We start from the raw sequence: 20,957 nt of genomic DNA on the forward strand, positions 1-20,957 counted from the left end.
TTGGCTGTATCTGTGGAGAGAGAAACAGCTTTAACACTTGAAGTTCAATGTCATTCTTCTTTGGAACAGTCCTGCTGATAATAGCCATGTTAAAAAGGTAGCCTGAAAAAATACATACGCATTCACTTCCTTGTTAACTCTGCACCTCGTTTAGTGTCCTAGAACAGTCAGTTTTCAAAAGGAAAAGCACACTCTGGGGAAACTATAGGTAAAATAACCTAATCAAAACGTTCAAGCTTTGTCAAATTGTACAGGTTATTGTAGAGAAGAATTACTGGGCTGAGACAATTGCTGAAAAGCAAACTCCAGTTCAGTGCTCAAGGAATAAAGACATGATTGTGTTGATAGGCTACTGAAGAAGTCTAACTTAACCAAAGGAACGAGTGCGAAACTCTTCAAAATTGTACCTGATGTGCCTGGATTTGCAGCTGTTCAGTAAGTTCTAATTACATTTATCTTAACTATGGTAACTTTCAGTATAATACAGAAAAGACAAAAAGAAACAATGCATAGAAATGTAACATACAAAACAGCAAAATTATAAGGTAAAATTTCTAAATACATTTACATTGTGCTCTTTAGAACTTGTGCAAATTTATCATGCATCTTAGTGTCTGTATATAATGACTTAACAGTTTTTTGCCATTACTTTTTGTGTTCACAGATAAGTCTCAATCAACTAGTTCTAGCCCATCCATTATGGAATGTGAATATATTGGAGAACACTGCGGATGTACCAGAACACATTCATACTGTTTTTACAGAGCTTTTGCTTGAATTACAGAGAGCGATCAGGCAAACCCCACAGAAGTTCTCCTCTCAGGAGTCTGGTGATGAGGAAAACTTGTTGCTTGGAAGCAACATGACATTTCCAGTCAGAGAGAGTATTTCAGAGTCAGCTGTTGCATGGTTGGAGGGCCAGTCTATGCCAGCTTCTCTGCATGGTTTATCGGAAGCTTCTCAATCTTTCAGAAGGTCTGTCATTCATTGATGCAGATTCTTGTACCACCCACAGAAACACAGATTTGAGAGTTATGGGGACTTCTGATGTGTACCATAGACAGTAACCATACAAACTCTAGCATCAGACTGCGTGATTTGTAGCTGTGCTAGGGTATGATTGACTGAGCTTCCTTGCCCAGTTGCTCATTGCAATGAATTTACTCACCTGTTGTTAGCACATTGGAGGTAGATCATTAATTTAGGGCCTTATTTATTTTTCCATGCCTTTGATAGCCTCTATTCCTGTTTCATCTTTTCAAACTCAGCTTGTGCATGGGTTGGCCCCTTCACTGTTGTGGACCAGCACTTTCTGCGCAGAAAATAGAACTGTCTCTGGAATGTCCAGGTATGGTACTTTTACTCTTGACAGCTCTGACAACCATGTATTAATAATGTGGAGAAGGCTGTAACTACACTGCAAAGTGAGCTTGTGACCATAATGTGATTTGTTCTCCATATAGCTGCCTGGTATTTCCCAAATACAGTAGAACTATTGCAGGTTAAATTGGGCTGAAAAGCACCTTTTTTTGGGCATAGCGTTGGTTCCTAAAGAATTGGAATGTCAAGCAGAAGGTTTATGTACAGTTGAGACTGGAGGGCTGCTGCCTCCCATCCGGAATGCACCTACTTCAATTCCCTTCCCAGCTGCAGCTTTGGCTTTCCCTGACACAGTCAGTTCCAGTCCCCAGGAAAACTAACTTAAAAGACCATATGTATATAATAAAATGAAAGAACTCAGCACCAGCCACTACCACTTTACTGATGATCCTGACCCCAGGTGCACAGGATAAGCCCTTACCTTTCGCGAAACCCCCCCCGTGCCAACTTTTGATGATAAGATCCACAACCTCAGCATCTAAGGCCTTCCATATCTTTACACTTATGTACAGGTAAAAGTGGAAACGGTGGAATTTAATCCCTGTTTTTGTTAGGACATCATTGAATCTTGTCCTGTTGGCAAGTGTTCAGCTGTAGTTTGGACTGAGTATTAAAAATAAGTGGAATTTCCGTAGGAAATTGAGAGAACCCTCATGGAAACTCAAATTCAGTGAGTTTACCAAATTTATAATCTAAAAATTGGCGATGTGTGTGGTGTCTTATCTTGAAACTGCTGGTCAGTCTATTAAATTTCTTTTCCTGCGCTATAACCAGGTTTTGTTTTGCATTTGTATACTATTCCACTTCTCAATGTGCCCTTTCACCAACTTAACGTGAGATCTGTTGACCCTCCAAGGGGATGAAGAATATGCTTCTTTTCAAACAGCTGCTCACCAACCTCTTCAGAGCTGAATTTCAAAGTTCCAGGGCCCTGCTGGAACACTTTCTGCCTCCATCCATCTTCCTTCAGCTCCAAAATGTTTCTTCACTACTTCTGCTACAAAAAAATGCAGCTCCCTTTAAGCCACAGCAGAACATGTTTTTAATCAGCCTGTAGAGAGATGCTATTACTGTATATATCTCTGGAGCAGGTGGGACTTGAACACAGGAGGCCAGAGGTTGAGACAATACCACTGTACCACCAGAACCCTAAGCAATGGCAGACCATTAACAAATTACAGCAGCACTGAATTTCCAGCACCCAGTAAATGAAATGAAAATAGAAAGTCTGCTTGACACTGACACTTCAAGCAGAATCTACCAGGCCAGCCTGGAACCTTTAGAAGTGTGAGCAGGAGAACTTACTGGCTGGGAGGCAGAAAGTCAGTTCCCCAAAAACAGGTTAAAGTTTTGCTGTGTTTGCACTGGGCTTTTGTTTTGCATTCATTAGTGTGTCAATAATACTCATTAATATCACAGCCCATTGGAATTACACTCATGAGTGCAATCTTGTTATCCAATAACAGGAAACCCTTGTATTCACAAACCCGACTATATATTATACTGTGAGGCATTGCTTCTTCCAAGCTCTGGCAAGTACAAACCTCACTGACTCGGCTTCTTCATAAACAACTAGTCATTTGTACAAACGCTGAGAGTGTAAGGGTGAACCCTGACTGAGTTGACCAGCAAATAAGAGTTCTCAATCATTTGAAGTCTTCTTTCTCGTAGTGGCTCCATGTGAGGGATGAAGCCTCTCTGAGTCCAGCAGCTCACCAAAAGTCTCAGTTATATGCAGCAAAAACAGAAGTTGCTGGAGAAGCTCAGAACTGAGGAAGAGTTAATAAGACCATAAGACATAGGAGCAGAAATTAGGCCATTCGGCCCATCGAGTCTGCTCTGCCATTCAATCATGGCTGATAAGTTCCTCAACCCCAATGTCCTGCTTTCTCCCCGTAACCCTTGATCCCTTTGATATTCAAGAACCTATCTATCTCAGTCTTAAATGTACTTAATGACCTGGCCTCCACCTCCGTCTGTGGCAGTGAATTCCGTAGATTTACCACACTCTGGCTGAAGAAGTTTCTCCTTATCTCCATTCTAAAAGGTCTTCCCTTTACTCTAAGGCTGTGTCCTCAGGTCCTAGACTCTCCTACCAATGGAAGCATCTTCCCAACATCCACTTTGTCTTGGCCATTCAGTATTCTGAAAGTTTCAATTAGATCCCCCCCTCATCCTTCTAAACTCCAGTGAGTATAGTCCCAGAATCCTCAAACGTTCCTCATATGTTAAGCTTTCCATCCCTGGGACCATTCTCATGAACCTCCTTTGAACCCGCTCCAGCGCTAGTACATTCTTCCTGAGAAATGGGGCCCAAAACTGCACACAATACTTCAAATGTGGCCTGACCAGAGCTTTGTAAAGCCTCAGTAGTACATCCTTGCTTTTATATTCAAGTCCTCTTCAAATAAATGCTAACATTGCATTTGCCTTCCTGACTACTGACTCAACCTGCAAGTTTACCTTGACAGAATTCTGGATTAGAACTCCCAAGTGTCTTTGCACTTCAGACTTCTGAATTTTCTCCCCATTTCGAAAATAGTCCATGCTTTTATTCTTCTTACCAAAGTGCATGACTTCACACTTTCCCATGTTGTACTCCATCTGCCACTTCTTTGCCCACTCTCCTAAGCTGTCCAAATCCTTCGGAAGCCTTTCCACCTTCTCAATACAACCTGTCCCTCCACCTATCTTTGTATCATCTGCAAACTTAGCCAGAATGCCCACAGTTCCTTCATTGAGATCATTAATGTACAAAGTGAAAAGTTGTGGTCCCAGCACTGACCCTTGCGGAACACCACTTGTCACCGACTGCCATCCTGAGAAAGACCCTTTTATCCCCACTGTTTGCTTTCTGCCAGACAGCCAATCTTCTATCCATGCTAGCACCCTGCCTCTAACACTGTGGGCCCTTATCTTACTCAGCAGCCTCCTGTGTGACACCTTATCAGAGGCCTTCTTGAAGTCCAGATAGATAACATCCATCGGCTCTCGTTGGTCTACCCTGCTTGTTACTTCCTCAAAGAATTAAATGGACTCGAAACCTCAACTCTGCTTTCTCTCCACACATTCTGCCAGACCTGCTGAGTTTCTCCAGCAGCTTCCATTTTCGTTTCAGATTCCTAACATTTACAATTCTTTGTTTTATTTCGAACCATCAGCAGTCTGGCTTGTCGCTATTAAATGCTTACAGTAGGCGTAAAGTGTGACCAGACCACCAGACCACCAAGACTTCCCAAGTGAGGCAGTTACACTGGCTGGTACCAGAAAACTTGACCAGTGCAGGCAAGTGGGACACAATTCAAAAGAGGGCACAACTCAAAAGGCTATCTTATGGAGTTGTGCGTCCTTGTCATATACAAGCCTTTGGTATCAGATATGTACATTCACCTCATTGTAATGAACAGTCAGTGAGCTGATGATGCACGAGCTGCTGAGTGCTGTAGCTCCTTCGATCTTTTAAGTATGAATCCTGGCACATGTGTGAGAGACAGTACCACAGGAACTACAATAAAGTGACATATGACTGTGGATGAGATATCTTATTGAATTGCCTGCCACCCAACTTCCTGTGTAACAATCTCTGCAGTGGCAACTCAGTCACTCATATTCATAACATGAAATATTGAGTGGACAATGCAGGATATCGAAGATCATTCATCCTCTTGTGGCACGGGAGTCAGGTTCTCTTGAGTTGCTTGCCTTTTCCTGTACTCTTCAAAACAACTTTTTACAATATATATAATTGACTTGGAGGACGAGAGAAAATGCACTGTTAGCCAAATTGGCAGATGACACTAAATTGCAGATGACACTAAATTAGGTGGAAAGGCAGGTTGTGAGAAGGATCCAAACAGTTTACAGAGAGATATTGAGAAGTTAAATAAGTGGGCAAAATGTTGGCAAATGGAGTATAATGTGGGAGAATGCGAAGTTGTTCACTTTGGAAGGCAGAACAAAAGAACAAAAAATTATTTGAATGGAGGGAAGCTGCTGAAAGTTCCAACACAATGGACTTGGGGGGGACTTGTGCACAAAACTCAGAAAGCAGGTGCAGCAGGTAATCAGGAAGGCTAATGGAATGTTGGTCCTGATTTCAAGGGGGTTGGAGTCTGTGACTAGGGAAGTCTTACTGCAACTGTACAAAGTCAGAAATCACATGACACCCAGCTATAGTCCAACAGGTTTATTTGAAAACACGGCTTTCGAAGCCTTACTTCCAGGAGTAAGGCTCTAAAAGCTTGTGTTTTCAAATAAACCTGTTGGATTATAACCGGGTATTGTGTGATTTCTGACCTTGTCCACTCCACCCCAACACCGGTACCTCCACATCATGCAACTGTACAAGGTGCTGGTAAGACCACATCTGGAGTACTGTGAGCAGTTCTGGTCCCCTTAATTAAGGCAGGATATCATTTCATTGGAGACAGTTCAGAGAAAGTTCATTATGATGATTCAGTATGGATGGATTATTTTATCAGCAAAGCTTAAACAGGTTGGAACTCTACTCACTGGAATATAGAAGAATGAAAGGTGATTTCAGTGAAACATAGGATTTGTAATGAGCTTGACAAGGTAATTGCTGAGAGGATGCTTCCCCTCATGGGAAAGTCTCGGATCAGAGACCATTGTCTCAGAATAAAAGAGGTGCCAATTTAAGACTGAGATGAGGAGGAATTTCTTCTTTAAGAGGGATGTGAGTTTTTGAATTTCTTTGCCACAGAGAGCTGTGTAGGTAGACACTCCTTGTTCATATTTAAGGCTGAGATAGATATGTGATCAGTTGGGGAATGAAGGATTATGTGAACAAAGCAGGAAAGTGGACATGAGCAATGTTGGATCAGCCATAATCATATTGGATAGTGGAGAAAACTTGAGGTGCTGAATGACCTACTCGTGTTCCTATCTCATATAGACTTGTGGTCTTAAGCCCACAGAGGCAGGCAGCCTGTAACCGAACATCAAAGATGCTGTGCACTCAGAAAGAAGTACAAGCAATACATTAAGCTGGCACTTGTAACTCAGTGCTGTAATCTGAATGAGGACCCAAAAAGCAAGTTAAGAGCCATATGTTGCATGAATCCATGTGAGCGCACAAGTATCCCGTGTGGATGTATGAGATACACGTATGCTCTTGTGCGCAAAGCAACCTGGCAGAAGCATGCAAGTCATAGGTATCCCTGAGAACCAAGTAAATTGTTGAAGGGCTTATGTCAGTGTCTTGAATTGGTCCCAGAGCAGGCATGATCTGCTAGATTGCCAGTGCTGTCTTTCATGGATGAAGAGTCCAGGAGAATGGTATCCAAGAACCCTGCATGGACATTATTGTGAAGAAGCAGTTGCATGGTGGCCAGGACAAGCGTTCAGTGATCTGCAGCCACTACATGCCCTCTCTGATTTACTACTTGGTAATTCTTGTCATTTAGTTTCTTGATGGTGAAGAGGAGAATTGGAAGTGGGTATAAATAGAGGGAGTTGGGTCTTCAGTGAGATGCAAATCCGTGGAAATAAGGTACTTATCACTTGATGAGAAGATTGTAAAGTTGTCACTTAATGTTTGTGGGGAAATTGTGAAAACTTTATTCAGTGTCAACAATCAGATTTTTTCATTTCCACTATATTCTCCCATCTTTCTTGGGCCACACCAGGGATGAGAAAATTCAGCCTTACTGTTTTGCTACTGGCAAAGTAATGAGATTTAGAAAAAGTAAGTCCGTACTTTTTTCACTGAGTCTAACTTGCCAGTTAGACAGTTATAAAAAGTTTTATAATTTGAAAAATAAAGAAGATGAAAACTTATATAGAATAAGTGGTAAATAGTCTAGATAAATTGAGATTTGGTTTGGCAACACAAGACAGAACATAAATGGTTTGATTGTGGACATAGTAGGATGGAAGTGACATAGTGGGATTTCCACTTTCCAAAGATGTTTCTCATCTCCCTTGATGTGGAGGTGCCCATGTTGGACTGGAGTGGGGTGGACAAAATGTCATCTCTTCTTTACACTGATAAAACTTACAGTCCTCTCAGGACCGTGACTTGAAAGGAATTCGGAGATTTGCATATACATATTAATCAATTAAAACCTTTTAACTGATTAAAGATTTAACAGCATCTTAGGTTTGTTTAGTACATCCTCATCAATGTTGTGAACCTTTGACCTTTACTTATAAATTCAGTGTCTGATACTACCTCTCTCACTAATACTTGAAGAAGGATGAGGCTCTGAAAGCTTGTGTTTTCAAATAAACCTGTTGGACTAGAACCTGGTGTCGTGTGATTTCTTATCTCCCTTGAACTTTTGATATGGTTCTTGGTTATATAATCAGGTTACATTCCTGCTCTGGTCTTATGGGGATCTTACTTGGTTACAACTGATAATTGGTGTTACGTCTGCAAGTATTTATATGCCTGCAGTAGGCTTTTTAAGCTGACAAATCTTCAAGTTGGAACATAATTATCTTGCAAGTTGAATGAGTGAAGCGATTCATAATATTGCACTTACGTCATAATTGTATTGTAACAGTTGTAGGCCTATTGAAAGAGACACCCTAGAGGAGAGTACTCTCTTCGATGTTCCAAGGTGTCCTCTTCACAGCAGAACTGTCCATGATACCTGGTTCAGTCAGTCTCCAGGAAAATCAAAACCTGCATCCAAATATGGAAAAAAAGAGTCACAAAAAGTACAATAACGCAAAGGTGTCCCACAACCTTAGAAATGTGTATTGTTAACCCATTTGAGACTTGGGGAGGCAATGGCCTACTGGTAGTATCATTGGGCTGTTAATCCAGAGACCCAGATAATGTTCTGAGGACCCAGGTTCAAATCCTGCAATGGCAGATGGTGGAATTTGAATTCAGTAAATATCTGGAATTACCAGTCTGATGATGACTGTGAATCAATTATTGATTGTTGGGGGAAAAAAAACCCATCTGGGTTCACTAATGTCCTTTAGGGAAGGAAACTGCCTTCCTTACCTGGTCTGGCCTACATGTGACTCCAGACCCATAACAATGTGGTTGACTCTTAACTGCCCTCTGGGCAATTAGGGATGGTGCTTAGCCAATGATGCCCTCATCCTGTGAATGAATAATAATAAAAAAAAAATTTAATGTATGGGCATAAAAGACCAGGACAGCTCTTCAAGTTATACATGGCTAAGTTTACATTCATCATTTATTAAAGGATACCAAAGGAAGTAACTACAGAAATTGTGGGTGGACTGGTATTAATCTTCCAAGATCCTTAGGTTCTGGAAAAGTCCTGGAGAATTGGAAAACTGGCAATGTAAGTCACTTTATCAAAAAAGGAGGGAGCCAAAAAACAGGCAACAGTAGACTGGTTAATGTAACACCAATTATTGAGAAAATGTAGAGTATTAGTAATAGTAGAGTATTTAAAAGAATATAATATCATTGAGAGTCAGCAGGACTTAATGAAGGAGAATTCATGCCTGACAACTTTGTTATACTGTTTTGAGAAGGTAACAAGCAGGATAGATGAAAAGGAATCAGGAGATATACTTGAATTTGCAAAAGTCGTTTAATAAGGTACTGCATGTAAGACTACTTAATAAGATAAGGGCGCTTATGTTCGGGGCAATGTATTAGCATGGATACAGGATTGTCTAAATAATTGAAGTCAGAGTTGGGATAACAGGGCTTTTTCAAGATATCAACCTCTTTAACTACTGGAGTGCCAGAGGGATCAGTGTTGTGGCCACAACTGTTTCCAATATTTATGAATGGCTTGGATGAGGGAAGTGAATTTACTGCTGCCAAGTTTCTGAATAATGCAAAAATAGATAGAAAGACAAGTGGTATGGACGATAAAAGAGTCTACAGAGGGATATAGACAAGTTAAAACTGGCAGATGGAACATAAAATGGGAAAATCTGAGATTACGTACTTTGGCAGAAAGAATAGAGGAGTTGAATATTGCTTAAAAGGAGAGAGACTGAAGAAAGCATCAGCACAGCAAGATTTGGGGTCGTCTTGCATGAGTCGCAAAATCTAGCTTCCAAGTTCGGTGGGAAGGCAAATGGAATGTTGATCTTTATTTAATAGTTAATGAAGTATATACGTAGGGGAGGTCTTGCTAAACTATACAAGGCACTAGTCAGACCACACCTGAACAATTTTCGTCATCTTATCGAAGGAAAGATAATGAAGCGGTCCAGACAAGATTCATTAGGTTGATCCAGGATATGGAGCAATTATTTTACAAGGCAAGATTGAGTATGTTGGCCCTGTAATCTTTGGAGTTTAGAAGAATGAGAGATGACCTTTTTGAAACATATAAGAAACATAGGATGTAGGGTGGATATGGAGAGATGGGTTCCTCTTGTGCAAGAATCCATGATCAGAGGGCATAATTTCAGAGGAATGGACAGTCTATTTCAAGTAGAGGAGGAATTTCTTGTCTTAGAGGGCAGGGAATCTGGAATTCTTTACCCTGGAGAGCTGTCAAAGCTGGGTTATTAAATATATTCAGGGCTGAGGTAGACAGATATTTAATCAGTAAGGAAATCAAATATTATGGGATAAAGGTAGGGGAGTGAAGTTGAGGATTATCAGATCAACCATGATCTCATTGAATGGTGGAATGGATTAGATGAGCTGAATGTTCTGCTTCTGCTCCTACATCTTGTGGTTTTATTTGCCACTTGAACAGCATCTACAGAATAAACTGACATATTTTGGCCTATAGCTGGTTGTTTGGGTCAGTCCTCATTGCTCCATTTATGTCAGGGTTTTCGAACTTGTTGATACATTACTTGACATCCCTGCAGGCTTTTAAATCCTGCAGTAATACCTGACTTTCTGTTTCCAACTTGTAATATCCCAGCGATGGGCCTTTTCCACATTGGAAGTGCACGTTATATTGATTTTGAAATTATTTTCAGGGTTAACTTTCAGTGGGTCATATGGGTTTTCTTTTCACATGGCCCTAATTCTGCTTGCATTGCATTTGCTAAGTTCCAGTTTACATATATGAGGGACTAAATGTGTCTTTTTGGTAGACCCTAGAAGCATCTGAATAATGGCCCAGTTATCGATTGGAGACATCTTTCAGGTTGTAATTGTAAGTGGGGTGCTAATATTGCTTTGAAAGTATTTTTTGTGATTTTTTTTGTGGGCCAACAGAAAAGATCGGAAGATGTGTAGAAAGGGATGGAGAAAAAAAAGTGTATGAATAATCAGCAATAGAAGAAAACGATAAGAAAAGAATAAAATTAAGACCAGTTAAGACAGTTAGCTGGATAAGAAACCCTGTTTATGTATTGGATGGGTTTTGAGGCTCGAAACACAGGAGAAAGTCACCATCTGAAAAAAGATACGTTAAAGCTTTGGCAAGGATTCCTCATTCTCCTGGTAATGTATCTCTTCTCTTTCAACCAATGTGTGATTTCCAGTTAATTTCCAGAAGATTCTCGCTCAATTGCAAATAATGTTGCATTCCATTCACTAATGTTAAGCACTTTCCATTTGATTGTTGTAAAATTCTTACAGTTCTTCTTAGAGATATCAAAATAGATTAGACCAACAGGAAACAGAATTTCAGTATTTAACAGTGCTGTTCCTTGTTTGTCTGCTGGGTTATTTGGATTCTTATCAGCACCAGCTTACTGCAATAAAGATAATATTTTCATTTGAATTGTGGTCTCCTTTTTAAACAAATTTCAGTAAATCTTCACAATTTTGCTGTTCAGTTCCAAGATTCAATTCCAGACAATAATTCCAACCAAAGTGATGTAGCTTTTAAGAAAACATATAAATCATTTTTACAATTTGAGTGCAGTCATGAGTGTATAGCATTTTAATTTGTGACACTGTCTGAACTGCTTGCATTTTAAATTGTTGCTTTTATGCATCCTGATGTTTTGACAGGAAATTCACAAGCTTTTTTTTAAATGAGAATTTTGAGTGCCCGAGATTATTGATGAAACAGAATGAGGATTATAGTTTATTAAAATAGATGAACATTACTCAGATTGATTGATTAACAAAAACAATGAGATTGACATCACTATAGCATATGCTGAATTGATTACCAAGAAATTAAATACTGGAACACAGAATGTGCAGAAAAGTTGCAATGTATCAGACAAGGCTACCACGAATTAAAACAGTACAGAAAGTGAGCACAAAATAAAAACAATGTGCAAGAAATGAGCTGCAGCTAGTCATCATCTGAAAGTTAGCATTTTAGGTATTAGCTGTCATCTGAATCCTGTAAATTCTTATCTGAAAAGACAGTGACGTAATCTTGTGAAGGCATTAGGGTTTTCCCTGCTGATGGGAGAACTGGCAAGAATTCCACATCACCTCTTTTCAAGAAAGGTCTCATGTCTGTTGTATCACACATTGCACTTAAGAGGCCAGTGGTGGGCCTTCAAATCGAGGACCTGGGGCAGAAGTGCCACCTGCTGAGAGCTGCTGATCAATCAGAGGCCAGCAGCTCCTGTGTACTCAGCAATGCCACTGCAGGGGGTGGTGACTACTGCTACTACTTGACCCACTGAGACTTTAGAACCAAGATGGAGGGACCCTGACATAGGTGAGTGACAGATTTACTACAGATTTAATCAGGATGGAAGTGGGAGAGGGGTCCCACCTGTAACCTTCCTGTCTGACTCAGTGTCAGCCTGCACCCACCAACCAAACGTAGACTAGGAGAGGGCACAGGATTCTGGCAAATGAATTACTTTGGTGCTCATCTGTACTTGCACGTACAACTGGAAACATTTTTATCTTACTTGTTGGATAGTTTTTTACCTGACTTTTTACGTCGCTGGTATAATGTCATTTAGAGCAATAAATTAATACAGCTTGGAAACAAGCCCTTCAGCCCCAGCTGGTCCATGCTGACCATGGTGCCCACTCAGCTAGTTCCAATTGTCTGCATTTGGTCCATATCCCTCTAAACTCTTCCTATCCATGTATCTATCCCAGTGTTTTTTAAATGTTGCTATTGTACCTGGCTCAACCACTTCCTCTGGCAGCCCATTCCATATACACACTGCTCTCTGTGTGAAGAAGTTGCCCCTCAGGTCCTTCTTAAATCTATCCCCTCTCACTTTAAACCTCTAGTTTTCAAAAAAGACTATATGCATTCATCCTATTTATGCCCCTGATGATTTCGGTCACTCCTCAATCTCCAATGTTCCATGGAATAAAGTCCTATCCTGGCCAACCTCTCCCTATAACTTAGGCCTACTAGACCAGGCAACATCCCCATAAATCTTCTTTGCTCACTTTCCAGTTTAATTATGTCTTTCCTTTAACTGCGTGACCAAATCTCTACACAATACTTCAAGTGCGGCCTCACCAGGGACTTATCCAACTGTAACGTAATGTTCCAACTCCTGTACTCAAATGCCTCGACCAATACAGTGAGTTGGGCACCCAGTCACGTGCATGGTTACTGAAGTCAGTTTGCGGTGATAGTGTGAGAACACTCGATGGGCTTTGTGGAGAGAAACTGTTAACATCATTGCTAAAAATGACATTTAGCCAATTTCCAGTAAGGACGGTGCTATGTTGGAAGGTCTGTCTTCCATTCAGCATTCTAACCTCTGCTCCTGCCACTACCTAAAGGCATATCTGAAGAATAAACTGCAGCAGCTAGTACTGGAAACAAGGCCAGCACCTCACATGACCCTGCATCACTCACACCACCGGTCACAAATGCCATGGCTCCAATTCATAAAACATTCTTTTATGGCTTTAACAATGGGGATGGATTGAGAAAGTCATTGCATACTGCCTCACTTCACTACCTTCATAATTATCCAGACATTTGATTTCTTGCAAGTCACTGGACTTGCTGAGGAAGTGCCCAGCAACAAGCAAGTGGTGGACTAAGTAAAGATGTGGCTGTTGTCTCACAGTAGCAAGACCATCCAGCCTAGCCCACACTGTTCTGTAAACAACAGAACATCTGACAGATGGTCAGCTGGACCAAAAGTCATTGAGGAAATAGTTACAGCAACACGAGTTAAAGGGCCATCTGATGACCCATTGTAAGGAGTCACAGGATCGATGGACTAATGTAAATGCAGTGGTATAGCATACTGAGCAACCATATGTTTTATGGTGGTACAGTCCTTGGAAGGCCTCCTTTCAATTTGAGTTTGGTACTGCAGCAGGATTGTAATGAGGCGTCATTTCTCACCTTGTACACAGCACAAAAGGTTATAGAATCCCTAGAATGTGGAAACAGGCCCTGCGGCCCAACAAGTCCACACCGACCCTCAGAGCACCCACCCAAACTCATCCCTCTATAACCCACCTAATCTACACATCCCTGAACACTACAGGCAATTTTGCATGGCCAATCCACCTAGCCTGCATATCTTTGGACTGTGGGAGGAAACTGGAGCACCTGGAGGAAACCCACACAGACACGGGGAGAATGTGCAAACTCCACACAGATGGTTGCCCAAGTTGGAATTGAACCCAGGTTCCTGGTGCTGTGAGGCAGCAGTGCTAACCACCATGCCACCCCATAGGTGATTGGTATGGTGCAATACTTATCAGTACTGCCTTCCATTCTCACCTAGAATGTGTGCACTGTACTGTGCTGTTAAGCACATGACGACAAATGTGGTCTCTGGACACCTTGGTTATATTTACCTATTTTGACTAATCACATTCCTGCTGTGGAGGATTTGAACTAAAACTTCAAGGTGCAGTTAATGACCATGTTCATCTAACTCCCCTTCCTGGGCCTCTTCTGCTGGCTACTTCACTCTCACTCGAGCAATCCCTCAAAGAGAGGAAGACTCATGCCACAGAGCCTGTGTTAAGAACTTGCAATGTGAAATCTTAGCTTGGAGAGGCTGCTGTGTTGCATTAACTCCACAGTTCTGTGTGACCAGGAAACTTACCCACTCTTACTTCCTGCCAGAGGTGTATTGGAAGGATTTGCAGAATGTGAATCAACTTGCTTGCCCACCCCATTAGTAAATCTTCTATAGCCACCTAGTCCTGGGGTTGTCACTTGAACCAGGAGCTACATGCCTTGAGGTAGGGAGACTATAAGGGATCGATGAACAGCCCTCAGAGACAGAACATTCTTGCTACCTGGGGGTGCAAAGCCTATCTAAAGCCAGTTTGTGTTTCTTGGAGTATTAAGTCGCTTCAGGGCAACTGTCGCTGTAAGAGTGAGGTTTATTGCAACTTGGTTGGCAATAGAAGGGAAAATCCTGCCACGTGTAACATCTGTCCTAGGCATAAATTCCAATCTCACAAGTAGGTGTCCTGCTGACAAGTTTTGCATACTGATCCACAGGGGGAGCTCCTCAGTCATTTACTTCTTGTAAATATTCACGTGGTTTTGTATATCCACTTTGTAGATTTTCCTCATTCATTAAGTTTATTGTAAAAGTAGATTTGAGTATTAAGCAATTTTTCCATTTCATACCTTGAACGTTCTTTTGCTAAAAATAGCAAATAGAACAGAATAGTCCCATTATGTGTTTAATTATTGTTTGGTCCCTATGGATCGGCTCATACTTTGGTAACATGCCGTAAGTTAACAAAACAACCAAATATTCCATTCAAATATACCATACAATCACCTTTCTATTGTTATGCAGAAAGAATTAATAGGTGAATAATGCTTTTCTTCTTGAATTGCAGCAAATGAAGACCGCAGAAAACCGGTTTCCAGGCCATAACGTGACACCACAGTACAGGATGCATTCTTACTACTCTGCTGCCTCGTACCTGGGCCAAGGCCTGAGCACAGCTGCATGTGTTCCTCAGCTGTTTACTCTGGAAGATGGTTCTTCTTTCTCAGATGTAAAATCCAATGGTAGGTAGTAGTTGTTTTATTCCCACTTGTAGAGATTCAATGCATTAAGTAAGGCATGTTTTAATAAATCTGATCAGCATACATTCCTTTCAAAGTCAACATCAACTTCAAAGTAATTTTTTGGAGTGGATGAATTACACGCCCATCAGGATGAATAGAACTGGGCTATAGAACCTTTTTCCTTTCTTAATTGAACGTCAGCATCAGGCACTCCAGAGATCATATATACCAGAGGCCAAATACAGGATAAATTCTTCTCGACTCAGCCCAACGAATGGACATTATCTATGGCCTGAGAAGAGTACTCTCCACTGCACCAGTGCGACTTTCCTTGTTTCTCAAAATTTCCACCATTATCGGTAATGTAATTATTTTTAATCTGCCTCCCTGGGTAACATTAAACATTTTTATAAACTTTTAAAAATATTTAAAGCTCAGAAAGTATCAGACACTGCAGTTGTAATGCAAATGAATTGTAGAAGTATTTAGTTATTCAATTAGTTGACAGCATAAATGTTTAGGGCAGTTAGCCAAGGAAGAAAATCTATGACAAAATAAAAACAGAAACAAAAAGAAACTTACCATATTACCCTGTTCAATTTTGGAATTAGGTTTTTATATGTAAATACATAGTTAATGCTAGAAATCTTTCATTTAAAGAGAAAACCGTAAGTGCAGAATAATTCACTCAGCATCTGAGAATGAAGTGTGAATAAAAATTGAGGTGCAGTTCTTCATAGAATGTCTGTCAGAACTGAAAGTTTATGATTTTTGTTTAATAAAATGATCTCCCTTAGCTAGTTCTTCAGTGCAAATATCTGGGGTGTTTGTCATTTTAAAGCAGGAATTAACTTCGTAAACACACCTTAAACATACTCAAGGACTAAGCATGCACAACCCTTTGTAGTAGAGAATTCTGGAGGTTCACAACCCTCTGAGTAAAATAATTTCTCCTTATCTCTTTCCTGAATGGTATCTCCCTTATTTTTAAACTGTACCCCTGGTTCTAGATTCTCCAACCAGTGAAAGTATCTTGTCTATATCTATCCTGTCTCTTTAAGTACTTCATGGGTTTCAATGAGTTCAGCTCTCATTCTTCAATGCTCTAGCGAATACAAGCCCAGTTTATCCAATTTCTCTTCTTTGGACAGTTCTGTCGTCCTGGGAACAAGCCTGGTGAACCTTTATCGCACTCCCTCTATGGTAATAAGAAGACCAAAACTGCACTCAATACTCCAAGTGTGGTCTAACCAAGCTCTTCTGCAATTGACACAAGACTTCACTGTTCCTGTACTGAAATCCTCCTGGAATAAAGGCTAATACTCCATTGAACAAAAAAAAAAGCTGTGGTTGCTGGAAATCAGAAACACAAACAGAAATTTCAGGAAAAGCCCAGCAGGTCTGGCAGCAGGTCTGTGGAGAGAAAACAGAGTTCATGTTTCAGGTCCAGTGATCCTTCTTCAACTGATTGTAGCTAGGAAAAGGTTGGTAATATGTTGAAGGTGGGCTAGGAGGAGGTGGGAGAAGTAAATGATAGGTTAAGATGGAGCCCAACGAGGGAGAATAACAGTTGGGCTGACAAAGGAATTGGTAAAGGTCAGCCTGGGAGAATCAATAGCTGCTAATGGGGACCATTAGTAACTGACAGTGGGGTGTTTATTGTAGCAATCCATGTGATATCAAGGCTTGGTGTGTGGGAGTTGGGGTAAGGACATGGGAGGAGGTGTTCAAGCCCTAAAATTATTAAATTTGATATAGAATCCCAAAGGCTACAGGTTCCCCAAGCGGAAAATGAGATGCTGTTCTTCCAGCTTGTGCTGACCTTCGTTGGAGTGCTGTAGCAAGCCCGAGAGAGAGATGTTGGCCAGGGAATACAGTGGTGTGTTGAAACGGTGGGCACCTGGAAGCTCTGATTTATTTTTGAGGACAGAATGTGGGTGTTTTGCAAAGTAGTTACCTAGTCTGCGTTTTTGTCTCCCCAGTGTAGAGGACACATGTTGTGAGCAGCGCATACAGTAGACTAGATTGAGTGAAGTGCAGCTAAATCACTGCTTCACTTGGAAGGTGTGTTTGGGGCCTTGGATAGTGAGGAGGGAGGAAGTAAAGGAAGGAGGAAGTGCTATATCTTCTGCGATTATGTGAGGTTGTGGGGCGGTGTTGGGAGTGAAGGACAACTAAACCAGGGTGTCCCGGAGGGAACAGTATCTGCGGGATGCTGATATAGGAGGATAGATGAATGTGTGTCTAGAGGTGGCTTCCCGATTGCAGCTGTTCATTCTTTTGGGCACACCGTTACCTATTCTTTTTTCTGCGCAACTGTTGTTCTTCCTCTCTGGGCTCCATCTTCACCTGTTGTTTGTTTCTCCCCCCCACCCCCACCATCTTCAGCATATATACCAACCTTTCCTAGCTACAACCAATTCTGAAGAAGGGTCACTGGACCTGAAATGTTAACTGCATTCTGTTCACAGATGCTGCCAGACCGGCTGAGTTTTTCCAGCAATTTCTGTTTGTGCTTCCAACATTGCACTAGCTTTCCTAATAGCTTCCTGCACCTGCATATTAACCTCTAGTGACTTCTGACAAGGACACCTAGGTTCCTCTGTACATCCACACTTTGAACTTGTTACCATTGAAGACATTCTCTGTACAAATATTTTTCCAACCAAAGTGGATAAGCTCAATCTTTTCCACAAATATTCATTCCATCTGCCATGTTCTTGCCCAATAATGAAGCCTGTCCAAATCTTCCATATATTCTGCTGTATTGTTTTAGGGCCAGCATTATTCAAAATAGTTGCTAGGAATTTCAAAAAAAAAGATTTCCTGACTTTTGTTCCTTGTTCTATTCTTAGTTCCCCTTTAACTACACAATTTGCACCCATACTATTATCAGTTCATGAATGTGCTCTGACTCTGACCTTTAACATCACTGACCTTTTCTAAAGTCTCAGTTGTAGGCTTTTTGGCTGAATTCTGTGGAACCATGGTTGTCCTAGTGTGAGGGTCGCAAGTTGTCCAGCTAGACTTCCTTTGGAATAAAAAATGTGACAGAGAAATTCCTTCAGATGATTTTGAATTCCCATGGTAGGCAACTTGCAGTCAGTGCTTTTTTCAGTATCTTTTCCATACTGCTAGAAGAATTCCTATTTACAGCAAACATGAGAGAGAAAATAAGATTAGTTGGGAAGACATGTGGAGTGAATATATTCTATTAGAAGTAAATCAGCCTACTTAGTGAAAGATGCGTTGTAAGGAGATTGAAAAACCGAGGGAAGCAATTAGTACTTTATCCTTGTTTCTTCAGTGTCAAATCTAAAGATAGAATTCTTCATCATTGCAGGACACTTTCTAATGTGTTGGATGCTGATGCAAGTCTGCGTGACATATAAATGTCCTTTCCACACCAAGCATCCTTATGGTCTCTCTTTGCGAGATTACCAATTGAACTAAATATATTGGGCGTGAGATTCCAAAAATCTTGTTATAATATTTATAGTAAGCAGAGAGAAAAGGTTCCATTCCACCTAATAAAAGACTAGTTAACTACAATTTTTGGAAACTTGCTACTCCAACAAAGTTTTTTCCTGAAATTATTTTGCTTCCCTTCAATTTGATGCAATAAGTCTGTGCTCAGGTTTAGAGGAATACTATCTTTTAAGAATATATTTATCATTCCAGTGCATTTTAAGAGTCATCCTGTCAGCATCTGTTTCTCAACGCTATCTAGTAGCTTTTGCTGGATGGTACATATATATCTGCATTTACTTGTATGAAGGTTGGGTTGAATTTGTGATGCTATTCAGAGCTAAGTAGTATAACAGCACCCATTGTCTCAAACTCAGATGAGAAATTAGACCATTGATTGAGGTATCAGAGAGATGTCAGTATCTCTTGAACTAATCTCCAACACAAGCCAGAGTTTTCAGGGAGAGAGGAAGCAAGTTGAGGAGGAACAAGGATTTATTGCTAAATGGGAAAAAAAGCATTTTCTCTTCCAGAAACTCCCTTTTGCTTTAAAGGAAATTCCTTCAGTTTTTAAAAGAGAATGTTATTGCCATTACAAATGTCCTCAAGTACTATATTCGCCATTCTTACATCATTGGAAAAAAACATGGTCACTGGCAGCCGTTGGTATGTCTTTGGCTTCCAATGTTGCTAAGGGCCTAGGAAGGTGATGTAAATTTTAACTAGTTGGTTCTGGCAGTGCCTTTGTGGAATAATTGACTGTATTAACAGAACTGTCATTCAGCAATTTGGGGCACTTAAAATAAAACATTAATTGCTGGGAGGTGACCATGTCATGTCGCAACAGCTAGTTGTCTTCAGGCTTTGCCTGGGTACCTTTGTCCCTCCTTTGTCAGCACCTGTCCAAGAAACTTAAATTCACCTGACCCTCAGAATCGTCAAAGAACAGAGAAAGGGTACGTATGAAATTCAATGCGCAATGAACTTTGACCTGCTAGATGTCACATCATTGGACACTAATTGTCAACAGGACAAAAGAAATGTCACTAGCTAGATCAGCAGACACTGGCACAGATCACAAAGAAATGTAAAGCAACCGAAAACAAGCACATAAACTAATTGTGGAAGACATGGATTTGTGTGACAGGAAGTTTTTAATACTACTGTTTAGATTCCCATTAATCATGCTTCTAATTTGATTTAATTAATTTATTTAAAGATGCATGCATATTACAGAAAAGCTTTACTCTTAGCACTTAGAGTCTCCTGTCTCATGTAATGCACTGGGAGGTGGGAGCAAAATAGTTGTGCACACTATTGTTTCATTTCTGGTATCTGGTTTTGAATCAGCCCAGGCTGATGGGATGAAGGTCTCCTCTCTCTGCTGGCTGTAAGGATCCTATGTGAAATGAATCTAGGTAGACTCAACTCTGATCCTAATGGATATAAAATGTTATAATGGTAATGGTAGCATAAAACTGCACTTAAGTTTGCCACCAATTGGCAATCTTACTTACAGAGACTACTAAATGGGAAATTGAAATATTGCACTGATGCAGTAGGGAGCGTTCTCCTGAGGTTAGGATTGAAGCGTGTGGTTGGAGCAGAGTAAAGGGAGCTTTACTGTGCAGCTGTTGTTGCTGTGCCTGACCTGGGAGTTCTTTATGCTGACACTGGGTAACTGAAAAGGGAAAGTTTTCCATTCCCCCTAGTACAACCATTTCTCGGTGAGGAGTAAAAGTCATTTTAAAAAAAAAAGTCCCCAACAATTAAAATAGTTGTTCGCATCAATACACCAAGATCAGATCCTCTCTGATAACACTATGGACAACATCTAGAAGTCTTGGCCATCCTTCAGGAATGTCACTCAATGCAACCTGCTGAGTGCCTCTGGAGACAGGAACCTCTGAGTCCCTGAAGGTAAAGCTTCTTGTTAGTGTTTTTGTCACATTTTCTCTTCTGAAAGTGCTCAGTTATCACTGTTGATAGAAATATAATGTTCCAGTACTTCAGTAAAGGAATGGAAACATTATGTTGGCAGTACTATATGAGCCGTACAAACACTGTTTAGTTTGCTTACCAGATTCGCCAAAGGAATACGAGTGTGAGGACTTCTCAGCCTGAAACTGTTCCATCACCAGAGGTAATGTCAGGGACTACATAAGAAATAAAATCTTCTTCTGTCTGTTCTGTGTAATGAACATTTTTGTTCATCCCTTTATTTTTTGCTGTCTTTTTTATGAACTTACAGGATTTATCTAAACCTGTTCAAAAATACCAGATGAA

At 40.7% G+C, this 20,957-nt stretch overlaps 1 protein-coding gene across 1 annotated transcript in view; it reads left to right on the plus strand.

The window, feature by feature from the left end:
* Positions 1–20,957, plus strand: part of LOC109929978 (doublesex- and mab-3-related transcription factor 1-like) — a 121,004-nt gene that overhangs the window by 75,009 nt on the left and 25,038 nt on the right. Inside the window, exon 5 of the mRNA XM_048619922.1 lies at positions 15,029–15,203. Coding sequence (XP_048475879.1) covers positions 15,029–15,203 — 175 coding nt within the window. The remainder of the gene's footprint in view (positions 1–15,028; positions 15,204–20,957) is intronic.

The sequence above is a fragment of the Rhincodon typus genome, chromosome 3 (genome assembly GCF_021869965.1).
Source record: "Rhincodon typus isolate 14 chromosome 3, sRhiTyp1.1, whole genome shotgun sequence".
NCBI classification, from domain to species: Eukaryota; Metazoa; Chordata; class Chondrichthyes; order Orectolobiformes; family Rhincodontidae; genus Rhincodon; species Rhincodon typus.